This window comes from Sesamum indicum, linkage group LG11 (assembly GCF_026168435.1).
Source record: "Sesamum indicum cultivar Baizhima isolate 11 linkage group LG11, ASM2616843v1, whole genome shotgun sequence".
Taxonomy (NCBI): domain Eukaryota; kingdom Viridiplantae; phylum Streptophyta; class Magnoliopsida; order Lamiales; family Pedaliaceae; genus Sesamum; species Sesamum indicum.
In genome coordinates, this window is record NC_142667.1 from 10,465,759 (window position 1) to 10,479,392 (window position 13,634).

The 13,634-nt window shown below is 35.0% G+C and overlaps 1 protein-coding gene across 2 annotated transcripts; it reads left to right on the top strand.

Moving 5' to 3' along the window:
• Positions 1–258: 258 nt before the first annotated feature.
• On the top strand, positions 259–13,221 carry LOC105173590 (Metallopeptidase M24 family protein). 2 transcript variants are annotated; one of them, XM_088875523.1, is made up of 16 exons: positions 259–433; positions 530–579; positions 3,490–3,550; positions 4,160–4,255; positions 4,348–4,497; positions 5,056–5,187; positions 6,461–6,588; positions 6,806–6,848; positions 8,936–9,019; positions 9,685–9,726; positions 10,287–10,357; positions 11,333–11,386; positions 11,481–11,586; positions 11,664–11,732; positions 12,179–12,322; positions 12,456–12,839. In XM_088875523.1, the coding sequence occupies exons 1-16, from the start codon at positions 296–298 to the stop codon at positions 12,531–12,533; spliced, it is 1,446 nt and encodes a 481-aa protein (XP_088731649.1). In that variant the 5' UTR covers positions 259–295; the 3' UTR covers positions 12,534–12,839. The 2 variants fall into 2 exon arrangements, with proteins under 2 accessions (XP_088731649.1, XP_011093685.1); XM_011095383.3 differs by lacking the exon at positions 12,456–12,839 and adding an exon at positions 12,867–13,221 and having other exon boundaries at positions 262–433.
• The last annotated feature ends 413 nt before the right edge of the window (positions 13,222–13,634 follow it).

The following is a 13,634-nucleotide window of genomic DNA, read 5'->3' on the forward strand; positions in this document are numbered from 1 at the left end:
CAAAACTTTAGGGATGTGGAGCGAAATCATCCTTTATTTTTCTGTGATATTGCCGACGAATAAATTACACTCTTATGCGAAAAAATAACAATTTAGTCTTTCTATATTTTTTATAATAAAATAATTTACCTTCGTATCGAAAATAAATTATTTTATTTTAAAAATTACAATGAATAAATTATTGTATTTCTAAAAATGTGTTGCTTGCAATTTTTGCTCTTTGGCAAGTAACCACTGCGTGTATATAGAACGCTGTCACTTCACATTTCACTCTGTGTAAAGCCAAAAAACTGAAATGGCTTCTCCATCTTCTCTCTCTCCGCCGCAGGTCCCCATGGAACTACACATGGTGAATAGAAAGAAGCTCTTACATTCATTTCGCGATAATCTATCTCTATCCTCTCGCCCTCTCCATGGCTTTGTCTTCCTCCAGGTACCAGATTTTTTATCTCTCAATTATTGTTTGTCAATCTCCGTTTCTTGATTATTTATGCTGAAATTCATTGAGTTTTGATATTCGATTTTGTAGGGTGGCGAAGAGCAGAATCGGTACTGCACTGATCATACTGAATTGTTTAGGTAGGAACCTCATAAGGTTTTTGTTGGTACTGTATGTTTTACGTTCTCATGAATTAATTGATTTGTTTGTCCATGTCTTTGTATAACCTGAAGTTGCATTTGAAATCTTAATCCATGGATGTTTCTGAAAGTCGTAATTTGTTGTTATTTCAGTATCATCTGGGTTTCATTCGTTAATTGTACTCGAGTAAAAATCATTTTAGTATCTGAATTTTGGCATAAATATCAAATTGGTAGATGATTCTTAAAAATCTCTTATTGATTGTCGAGAAGTGTACCGTTACTGTTAAACTGGTTCTACATCTCAGTTACGTTTAGGTTATATATATATACTTTTTCATAATTAGTTACATTTAAGTTATAGTGATTTGATCTTACTGTTAATTGTGCTGTAAATTACTGACTTATTTTGAGTTTGGTAATGAACTTTCATGGCCCTTTTCATCATGAAAGGGAAAAAAAAAAAAAAAAGTGTTCTGATTGATTCTTGAGTTTGCTATAAATGTCTAACAATTCTCTATCCATAACTTTAATTATGACAAATCCTTTCAAACTCTGAATTAATTTCAAGTATCTATTTTTTTTTATATGATAAAGACTAAGTAAGTTCTACCATTTTAACAATATAAACATAGAATTGAATAATTATAAATAATCCTACAAGAGATCTCATACCAGAATGAAAAATAAAAGTACACCAAGATTAAAAGAATTCTGAGTATAAATATTAACAAGATGAATTTTTAATTCTAGAAGTCAAAATTAAAAAAAATGTATATATAAAGAATGTGATAATCAAAATGCAAAGAAAATTATTCTCTTTGCTCTTTTCTTCGATCTCAATTTTAGAAATTACATTCAATATCTTATATCATCAATTCTTATTCTCAAAACTTCACTGTCTCGAATTTTCTTATTAAACTATGAACATTTTTTGTACTACATATATGATTGTTGATTGTCACCCTATATATGTTATATATGATAACTGTAGGATTTATTTAGTTATGAGTATATAATGAAAAATAAATGTATACTTCGAGTTAATTTAGCTTTAAAAAAGTATATGCATCCTTATAAAAAGAATTCTAGATGGAGAATTGGATTGAGTTGATTTAATATTAAATGTCAAAAACTCACATAAAAATTTGGAGCATTTATAAAAATTCATGTATCAGTTTATGGATCCAAAACTCGGGTATCGAAATGAGTTTTACTCTCTTTTAATCGGGTTCAATAAACTAAAGCTGATTTTTTCTGACATAGGCTTGATGCATAGTTTGAGGCATAAGCCACAAAGGATTTGGTCAACAAACATATGGAAAGTGAATGTGATACCTGTTGTAAGGAGTACTCTATATGTTCTCATTGTTGAATATTTAATTGTATTCTCAAACTTTTCGGGGGACCTTGTTGGAAATTATGAATGACAACATTTGCAACTTTTGATTACAAGAACTAATTCTATGAATGAGCAATGCTTACAATAATGGGCCAAATGCTCCGCTCAATCACTCTAAACACTATCCAGTCATCTTTCACTCCAACCAGGCTCCAAAATCAACCTCATATCCTTCCAAGTGTCTGAAGTAAGAAGGTGCAGAAGTGAATCTCGTGAATAGAATTCCATGAAAGTTACATAATAGTAGAAATTGTACCCTGGAAACTCTGTGCATTATGGTGGAGCAGTAAGTCAATCTGAGATCTTTCGGAGTAACCATCTTAAAATTCATTTTGTAGGGAAGAACCACTTGCATTCACATGTTGTGCATTAGGAATCTTCTCAAGAATAACGTGTTCTGTTTTGGGGCATGAGGATGAGACTTGAGAGCGAATTACCAACTACATCAAGTTGACATTTCAACCGTTTATGTTGTAGTAAAGTGATCAAAACAAGTGGTCATCATATTAAATGACCTTCTAAGGTTGAAAAAACATTAGGTTTGAATCTCACACCTAGCTTAGCACTTAAATAGGTCCATATGAGAATTTCAGCCCATAATTGACATTTTCTCCGCATTGCCAACTTCCTAGAAGCTTATCCGCCTGATGAATATTCGATTAATTGAGAATGATTGAGCGGGGTCGAGTTCTTAAATTCCCAAATTGAGAATTTTCAGGAGAAGTAGGACTTAGAGGTGACAACTGCAGAGATATACTTATTTGGGTTCCTACCTGGAGTCTCAGAACAGTCTCATTCTTTCTGCCTGCTGTTTGGGTTTACAGTTCTTGGTAGTGGAGGCTTAAGTCAGCCATTCGCCATCTCTGTAGAGGATTCCTTTAACCAGCCTTGATCTAGTCAATTGCCCACTTGACCTTTTGGATTAGCTTCAGAAAATGTTTATGTTGGCCTGGTCTGGGGATTATTTAAACCCTAATTTTGAACCACAAACTAAATTCATTTTAACATCTTTGCTCCCCTTTATCAAAACCACAACAAACCATTGAATTCACTTGGTACATAACAATATAAAATGAACCCATCAGTAGAGTTTCAGTTTCTCATTCTTTCAGTCGCTTTACAGCATTCACTATCCAGCCATATTGCCTCTGCTAATTATCATGAATTGACAGTGTTGATTGTTGTAAGAGAAGCTCTTGGAAGGTATCAATTTGCAAATTGTCGGGGCATTGCAAATGTTATCCCTTGACCACACAGATAGTTTTAATGAGATTATTTCTCAGTTACTCCTGTAGATCTCCAAACACATTTATCTCTATTCACATCAACAAAATGAAATGGTAGATGGTCAAGCTAGTAGCATTAATGCAGGAACATGATTTTATCCACAGGTCTCTTTTCTTTTCCTTTTTCTGGATCATCCGTTCTTTTCAATTGAAAAGGTAGTAGGCAATTACTTGCTGAGGTTTTATGACTGAGTTCTAATTGGTAGCTTCATTGATCTCTAGACAGGAGAGTTATTTTGCTTACTTGTTTGGAGTGCGAGAGCCTGGGTTTTATGGCGCAATTGTAAGTATGCTGCATCTTATCTTTTAATTTCTATAATCTATGGAAGAGTGGATGTGAACAAGATTAGTTAAAAGTGTATGGAATTTAGTAATACTCCATAGAAACTAAGTTCAAGATGTCTATTTTGCTGCCCATTCTCTTTCCTCTTTCTCTCTTTGCTTAACTTTAGGATGAGATAAGGCATTTCTTCTAGCTTATTAGTGTTGAGAGTTGCAGATGTTGCTCATCTCATCCAATTCTGAAGTTTTTGCAATCAGCCTAGGAGAGTAGGTATAGTATAATTGAAATCTTTTTTTATTTCTTTCTTCAAAATTCTTTGAAGATGCTGCTTGCGTTATTACGATGCACATGCAATCAATGAAGTTGTCTGCAGTCTGGTTCCTTTTAGTAGTTATGCCAATTAAATACTAAGCGACTTTAGGCTTTTTGGTATATCTAGAGTATGAAATGGTCCTGATGAATGGGGTTTAGTTTTTGCTTATACTAACTTTTAGATTGGAAGATCACTGTATCTCGTAATATGCATTTTATGTAATGACGATACTGATCTATCTATCACATGAAGAAACTTAAATGAAAATCAGCTTGTTGCTGTATTTCTAACTGAAGGATCTAGCAAGTGGGGAATCAATACTTTTTGCTCCGAGGTTACCTGCTGATTATGCAGTTTGGTTGGGAAAAATTAAGTCATTGTCCTACTTTGAGGTGATTACACTCTCTGATCAAATTATTAAAGTTCAAAGGTTGAAGTAATTGGGAATAGTTTAGTCTAAATTGCTTTTGTTATCCTTCTGCAGGAAAGATACATGGTTGACTCTGTACACTATACTGATGAGATTGCAAAAGTTTTGCATCAGCGATACCGAGGACCAGGAAAACCATTGCTTTATCTCCTGCATGGCCTCAATACTGATAGTAACAACTTTTCCAAACCAGCAGACTTTGAGGTTCTAACATCTTTCTCATTTTAGTCATTTTCTGAAGAAGAGTTGACACTGCTACACTATGTACAGAAACACTTGAGTTCAGACATGGATGAGAATCTCGAAGATGTATTGCTTCATGAGATTGTATATGTCATTCCCGACCTATTTCTATTTCTCGCATGCATGTATATGTGTAATGCAGATCAATTTAAATAGAATTAAGTTGACATTAATACACATGCATTGAAAGACATTAAAAAACATACATACAAATTCATGTTCATAAACCTACCCTCATATTCGCACATATATACTGAAAAGGCTTGTATGGTTTGACTGTACACCTTTGCTCTTATGTGCACTAGCATAGACATGGATGTATGTATCAAAGTAACTGATTTCCTAGAAATGTGGAAACTCTTTCCTCATAATGATCGAGTTGTCAGCAATAACTAATAAGCAGAACCAAAATTGGCACTGCATAGGTTGAACGAGGTGAAAGAAATTTTTATAGGATTTTGATGCATGAATACTGCCATCTGGATGGAGATAGCCAACTTTGTGCTTATACCTTCTCAGGGCATTGACAAGTTTACAACAGATCTAAATGCTTTGCATCCCATTTTGACGGAATGCCGCGTCGTAAAGTCAGGGCTAGAGCTTGCTCTCATACAGTATGCCAATGATATAAGCTCTGAAGCTCATGTTGAGGTAACATTCTTGAACTTGTTCCTTATATCCGTTTAAATTTCCGGTCTCAGATATGCATCATATGTTTTCTTATTGTGAGGGTATGGTTGTTATTTCTCTCTTTCTGTCTGTTTTGGACAATTGACCGCATTTGAATCACTCGAATCTGATGTTCTTATTTTAAAAGTTTCTTATTGCTTTCCTTTCCTATATGATAGATGGAGAAAGGTACTCCACCTACTGTAGATGATAATATCAAAAGCTGATCCTTATACATGATATCCCTATAACCTTTTCTGGGTAATCATTTCATCTGTTTCTTGTGCTTACAATAATAAACAGAGCAATAACTTTTTAAAAGATTATCCTGTGTACTGATTCTTTTATGCTGGGAATTCATTTACCTTCTTCGGGCATGATCCTCAAATCTAAAGCTTGACTTTACTGAAATTTGTGAAACTAAATTTGTAGTACGTGATTAAGGCTGAAGCGACAGTCTCATTGTCAATCTGTTATGTATTTTTGGACGTCCGTATTGAACATATCACTACTATTCTGTATTATATATCAGAAACAATAAAGGAAAATGTTTGACATTATATATAAGCTGATACATTATCTTGCATGCTATTTATGTGACTTTTCACTTTATAGGCACTGATCCTACTAACTGATACAAAGGATTTTGGTGTTCCTGCCTGATTTTTTAAACCTTGTACGCATTTTTGCTTGCATATTTACTGGTGTGCTCAAATGATTTTTTTGAAGTTTCAGCATCTGAATATACTGGGACATGACACCTGCTCTCGTCATTTAAAGTTGCAATAGTTATTTCCATCATGTAATTGTTTTGTTCAAAAAATGTCCAATTCTTGTTGGCAAAGTTTCTGACTGAGAGGTTGTTTTTAACACCTATCCTTGACATTAAAATCTTGATTATCCTGAACTGGAAAGAAAAAAAGAACACTTAATCATTATCTCATTATCCACCTGTCTCTAGACTAAAGATATTCACTTGAGGAAAATCTGTTTCTTGAATCCAATTTGATTGGATTTGAATAAATTGGATTTGCTAGACGGTTTCAAGATGGTTTTAAGGTCATGAACGCCTCCATCAGTGTATAAGATCATTTGAGCTTAAATTTAAGGTTTCTCTATCTTGTCATGAATATAGTTTGAGTAATTTGTTGCTTAAATCAATTGGTTTCATGAGAATTGTTCATGTCCTTGTATGCCTGAATGCTTGTATGATGGATGAAGTTGTTTGACTTGCAATTAATGTTCTCTTGAGTAGGTTATGAGGAACACAAAAGTAGGTATGAAAGAGTATCAACTAGAAAGCTTGTTTCTCCATCACACATACATGTATGGTGGTTGTAGACACTGTTCATACACATGTATATGTGCAACTGGTGACAACGGGTATGGTATTTTCCTCTAATTTTCTCTATGATGCTTCTACATTTGTTGCTTAAAACAAGGACACCATGTACACTATTATGGATTTATTGGAATGTCTATAAGGCCTTATACAATGGGCTGCTGGACTACAAACTTGAGTTTGTTGCCTGCATTATTAGCTAATAGTTCAATTTTAGTGCTTGCACTAGTATCTAATTTGTTAAATTTCTTAAAACAGTGCAGTGCTCCACTATGGTCATGCAGCAGCTCCGAATGACAGGGTATGTTAAACCGGCATATCTTTGCCTCTGAAGCATTATGCAAAAGACAACTATTGTGTTTATGTAATGCTGGTGTCATCTTATAAATTCAGTAATTTTGATTCCTCGTGTTAACTTCTTGGCTGGATTTGAAAATGATAAATAATCACCTTAGCATAATGGCTAAATTGACAAATTTAAAAGAAATAGTTGTATGAGGAACGAGGTGTTCTCTGGTTAGGTAACTAATACACGCTTGAAGACATTATCAAGTGAATAACAAAATGGGCGTCCTACAATCATATCATGACAATGACTTTCAGTATACATGTTCGGTAACACTTTCATGTAATACCCTCTGCAACTATACGTCTCTGTTGGCGTAAAGCACAAACCATGTAAATAAATACCCTGCAAGAATTCTTTTTTTACTTTATGCATCTGTGGCTTTTGTTTCACATTCATATTCAGATGTGAATCCAAGAGCAGATTACTTGTGTTTAATCTAATGCTGTCTCCTTAACCTTATTATAACTGGTAATTTCTACTTTTGGCAAAAAAGAAGGTGTGCCTGAATTGTTCAGGTGATTATTATCCTGCTAAATTGATCACTTTCTCATTTCTCCACTTGCTGTCAGTGTATTCTATGTAGAGATGGCAGGCGTTGCCTAGCTCAGATTTCATTCTAGTGCATGATGTGCAATTTGATTTACTACCTTACTGGTCAAGGTGTTCTTTTTATTTATTTATTTTATATATATAATAAAAATATAAAAAGAAGACAATTTTTTCAGTATCAGATGTTACTGGAAAGTTCATTCTACTTAACATAAAATTCCAATAAAATGAAAATTATGTGTTCTTGGGGATCTATGGACATTAATTCTAGTCATTGTCAAAATCTATATGATAGCCCATTTTTTATTCATGTTGAATGGATAGATCTATATTCTACATTAACCTGAAGGCATATTGATAGGTGATTTGCAATCTGTTCGTTTTTATCTCCAGCCAAGCCCTAGGAACAAGTGTATCATGGTTCAAGGGACTGATAGTTGATAGACAATAGCATGAAAAGTTTCTATTGAGATTTTTAGATATATATGTTGAATCAAAAAGGAAGCTGGAACATGAGAGGACCTAATATTCACTGGTGAGTACAGCGCTGTTGTGCATTTCAATATAGAAGCTAATTCTGAAACTTAGGGTTGAACAAATTGATCAAAGATATTTCATGGTAGGGGGTGTGGAAGTTGGAACAATAGCTCTTAGGTCACTGAATCCCTACAAACAGTAAGGTAACAGTGCTCAATTGAAGTGTTGGACATATATAAAAAAGTAAGGAGAGCTTTTTAAAGCAAGCCAATCGCCCTCTCCTTTCTTACTCTGGGTTCTCTTTAACTCATTTAATTGTTATATCATTATTGTGAGGGTTTCAGGAAGGAATACGATACATAAGTTTTTGAAACCGTGAAATAATGGCAATGATAAAGGAAAAAACCTACAGTTGCAGAGGATCCAAAATGAGTTGAAGATGGTAAATAGAAAGCTCTGAATGATCAAGGATTAATAGTAGGGAAAAGCCAAGTTACCACAAGTCCATTGTTCTGTGTTCAGTTGTTTTTCCTTATTTTTCCAGAAGCACAAATAGTAGTCTCTTTTCTAAGGCCACCACTGGTATTGTACTAGAAACGCTGCACCGTGAAGAACAATGCAGAATTGAGATATAACAATTAATAGTCACTTTCATTTTGTCGAGTAAAAATTATGTATCCGTGTTTTTTTCATGAGGTTTTTGCAATGTAAATTCTTTTTTGCTAGTAAGTTTCTCTCTCTATCTCCCTGTTAAATATTGCTGTCCTCATGTACAGGCCAAATTGGAAGTATTCCACTTTATATACTGCTGACAACTTGTTTTCCTTGTCATGCATTACGGTTCTTAATTTACGGAAGTATGACTGAAATTTTTCATTTGGAAACTATAGTCTATTTGAAGGGATTTTCTTTGTAGTTTTGTTTGTTATCGGAGGAAATTCCATAATCTTTAGAATATGAGGATGATGTGTATTTCTAACATCATACTTCGTTGTAATTTGCTTTTCTTTAAGACTTTAGAAGATGGAGATATGGCATTGCTTGACATGGGAGCTGAATACCATTTTTATGGTTCTGATATCACATGTTCCTTCCCGGTAAGCATGTGTGTTTATATAATATCATGGGCATATTTATGTGCTATATTCTTCTTCTTCTTCTTCTTCTTCTTCCAATTTGTGTTCTTGTTTCTCAGGTTTCTGCAAATATGCATAACTCACTCTTGAAAATTTACATACTTTTTTCTCGAAGTAAGATATTAGAAAAGCCACCATAGAGCGAATGTGCATATTATCTCAAATGATAGGAGATTGAAAGATGTATGAGACACATGCCTTAAGATATTAATTTTTTTGTCTCCAGTATAAAATTACCCACAGGATAGTAAGTCATGACTCATAGAAAAGACGAGAACGATGAAGGTATCTGCACAGCAGTCACCAATGAAGAATAGGTGACCTATTTTTCATTGCTGATAAAATTGTATTAAAGGTATCTGCAAAGCAGTCCCCAGCAAAGTGGTGTTAGGAAGAACTCTTGGCTATAGTTTTGCAGCACTATGCATTTAGGATGAAATTTGTGACACATGCTCTTCTTCTAAATGTGAAGGACCCTAGTCATCTTCTGTTCTACAATTATGAATAGTTTCACTTCCTCTGTTCCAAAATAAAAGATCCTGAGAATCTCTAGTTCTCTCATTGTTTATAAGAGTAAGTTTTGTCACTTTTGTGTAATAGTGCTGGCAAATATGATGTGCTTGCAGGTAAATGGAAAGTTTACACATGACCAATCCCTTGTATATAATGTAAGTATTTTTTTATTTTGGACAAAATTTTATATTAATACTACATAGGAAGTTCTTCCATGCAATATGATTGAAGAAGTTTCCTGCTGTCTCCAAAATTTATCATTCAAGCATTTCATCAAGATTGAACAGGCTTTTCGACTATTTATTGCATAGGTGTGGGTACTAATACTATAGCAGTGCAGACCATTTCTGAACTTCACATCATAATTGAATCTAAATCTTTGGAGCAACAAGACGCAGTTTGACATCCACTATTTATATTACATTGAGATGGTGTAGCTTTTGCTGCTTAATGAGGAAGAACAGTATTGCATATCTATGCAGACTTGATCAGGGAATTCATCAATTATATGATTAAATTATAAAATTCTAGGCTTAGAGCGGTGACTAGTGGAGAAGCTCGCAGCATCTATGTTGAAGATGTCTTGTAGGAGAGGACAGGGTGGAAAAAGAAAAATGTCCATTTTCTTCAGGAAAATGAATGGATTGATGCATGCTAATCTGTTTCTTTCTTTCTTTCTTTCCTTTTTTTTTTTTTTTTGTTTTTGCATTTGCAGGCTGTCCTTCGTGCACATAATGCTGTCATATCGACTATGCGACCTGGTGTAAGCTGGGTAAATATGCACAAGTAAGACTCTTAAGTTTACGCTCTGGAATTTAATGGCGATTATCCTAGTGTTAAATGTCTGGTCTTTGGATTTTAGTGAGGAGAAATAGTAAGGAAAATGGTTCATTGCTTCAATGATAGTACTTTATGCTTTATTGTTATTTCATTTCATTTTCAGTTCCGCACCAAAGTCCAAGGTCAAAAGACTCAAAATATAGCATGGGGAAAAATTGCTATTGCTTCTAGTCATACTACTTGGAGGACTATTAGTAAATTCAGACCATTGAATCTGTCAGGTGCCTATAAGTGAACAATTTTACTGATTGAGGTGCAATGGAAATACAATCCCAGCATGGGGCAAAGCCTTTCTTGTTCTGTGGCTCCTCAACCACAGAACAAGAAAGAGGGGAAACACGGTCAAATGCTTGCTTCTTTCTTGATGGTTGCTTGGCCCTGAGTGCTGTTGTTGATTTAACTGTATAGACCATGACTCTAGAGAACTAAGAATATCTCGCAGTGCTCATTTTAGAGAACCCTATAATGCCCAGTTACTTTAACATTCCCTTCCATTCACATTGATCATCAGCCATAAGAACTAGTTCAGCATCCTTTCTACAACCTCAACAACCATTTGCCCTATCCTTAGACGTCACCATGCTGGCCCCTTTTCCCAATATCACCCTCTCTATTTCCCATTTAAAATACCCACTGCTGGCTGCTGCTTTCCACACTCTAGAAAGACATGTACCCCTCTCCATTTCCTTGGGGGGAAACATATGGGAAATGATGTGCACAGCAACTTTTGAAATGATTTTTTTTTCATTTTTCCTGTATTTGGCATGCAAGGATCATTGGATAATTATTCGAGATTATAATCTTTTCTCCAGATTCATTCCATGCACTAACCAAATGAGTCTCATTATTAAATATGAAGTAATACTTCTGGGAAATTTGTTTCTGAGTCTGCTTCAATACCATTTTCCCTGATTTTTCCAGATTGGCTGAAAGAACTATTCTGGAATCACTGAAGGAAGGAAATCTCCTTTTTGGGTATGATGTATCTTTATGCTTTCTTCACTTGCTGTAATGTGTAAGTGGTGTAAAACTAGATTCTGATTCTGTTACGGCACTCTAATTCTTGAAGTGATGTTGATGCTATGGTTCATGAGCGACTAGGTGCCGTTTTTATGCCCCACGGCCTGGGACACCTTCTGGGAATTGATACTCATGATCCTGGGGGTTACCTAAAGGTGGTTGCAATAATCCTAGCACATGTTTGTTTTACTTGCAATTATGATTTTACTTTCAACGTAATGAACTATTCTAGGGAGCGGAAAGACCCAAAGAAGCTGGACTCAAGTCTCTGCGCACGAGTAGAGAACTCTTGGAGGGAATGGTATGTAATAGAAAACTTAAACTCTGTTTGGAGATGAATATGGTGAGCAGATTTACTCTGAAGAAATGATGGTCATTTATCTTATTGACCTGTCAATCCAGCATTCTCTATCCAGTTTTGCCTTTATGTAGCTTAGATGTTTTACTTTCTGTCAGAGCCCTGCTGAATGCATCAATGTATTACAAAAAACCGATACGATCATTTGTTCCTACTATTTTCATTTTTATCTTTCTTTCCTGAATATTATCGAGGAAGAAACTTCAATTAGTCCGGTTCATTTGATTGTGTTATTAATTGTCTCCTGTTAGCATAGGCTGGTGCGACGAATATCATCTCATCTCAAGATTTACATGCAGTGCAACCTTCACCACTGCCTTATTTTCTATGATTATTGTAATAGATTATTTTATAGTATTACAAAGTGCACTAAGATGAATTAACTGCAGGTGATAACGGTGGAACCTGGATGTTACTTCATTGATGCCTTGTTACTTCCTGCATTGGAAACTGCACAAACATCAAAATATTTCAACCATGAGCAGATCCATAGATTTAGAGGTTTTGGTGGGGTTCGAATTGAAAGCGACGTGGTAAAATTGCATTTAGCTCATTTAGTATTTAAATTAGCACTTGCTTCTGAAATTTACTTCATTTGCATGATATTGCGTAATGTATTGAATCACAATGTGAATGCTAATCTACTGTGAACATGCTCATTTTCAGTGTCTTGCTGTCTTTTGGTCGAGGACTATTACACGAAAGAGGCATCCCTTGTGGTTCTTTGGTGTAATGGCATCCTAATCCTAATTCGGATTGAGCCTTAATGAAAAAACGGGGTTTATTGAACATAAATATCATTTACTTGTTTCCTTTGGAAGTCTCTATTGTTAGCTACAGTATGTAATTATATCGTAAATATGACATGGCAATGGTGTCTTGCATTGTTTTAAAACAAATGTTAATTTTAGATTACTTTCCATTGTATCTCGATTCGTAATTGGCAAGTAACACACATTAAGGATGCAGTCCTCAGCCCCACTCCCCCAATATCAAATATGCTCGCTAAACAGATGAATTCTCAGAACTGGCCATATATTATCTTAACTTGTTATTTGTTTCCATGTGTGTTTCCAGTATGTTACTTCGGATGGTTGTGTGAACATGACCAAGTGTCCACGAGAGATCCAAGATATCGAGGCTGTGATGGCCGGTGCTCCTTGGCCAATTAAGAAGACAAGTATTCCTTCTGTGAATGGGAAAGTTTAACCTGTCGGTTGTCCGCATGCAACTCTCTGTCGTCTCTGCCATTATGCAGGAACAAATATCTCTGTGTCTTTCATTTTCTTTCTGCGTTAACAGAGTGACTTGAGTTATAGATGTTTGTTTGTGATCTTAATTTCAGTAAAGCCTTCAATCAGTGAAGCATTCCTGAAGCAGATGGTCTGTAATTCTGTTATATTGGAAAGTAAACCCACGTCTTGCACTGTAACTTTGGGTTGGATACTGTTAGCATACCTTCTGTATACAAGGAAATTAGAATCCTCTCCTGATGAGGGTCGAAGCAGTTGATGAGGGGTGACTAGGAACCTAAATAAAGAGGCCGGAGGTCGATTCAAACCCACATCTCAAAGTATGTATGTTAAATAATAGGGTAAATTACATTGACTACTTCTAAGGTTAGGTTAAATTACACAATTGCACCTTGAGTTTTGCATAATTATAGTTGCACCCCCTGAGGGGCTGTTAGTGACTTAGTGTAATGTTTTTCAAAGGTGTTTGTGCAAGTTATGGCTTTGAATATGGAGTTTAGTTGTAATTATAATTATACAATTAGGAGGTGTAGTGCAAACGGGGTTTTTGTGTACTTTGGCCTAATTTCATAGCCCTTAATAATAAGATAAA

Excerpts from the sequence above, each read along its gene's own strand:
- LOC105173590 (XM_011095383.3), top strand. The coding sequence starts at position 296 with ATGGCTTCTCCATCTTCTCTCTCTCCGCCGCAGGTCCCCATGGAACTA. Across the intron at positions 9,727-10,286 it reads ACCAATCCCTTGTATATAAT|GCTGTCCTTCGTGCACATAA; the intron begins GTAAGTATTTTT and ends TTGCATTTGCAG. Across the intron at positions 12,323-12,866 it reads TTCGAATTGAAAGCGACGTG|TATGTTACTTCGGATGGTTG; the intron begins GTAAAATTGCAT and ends GTGTGTTTCCAG.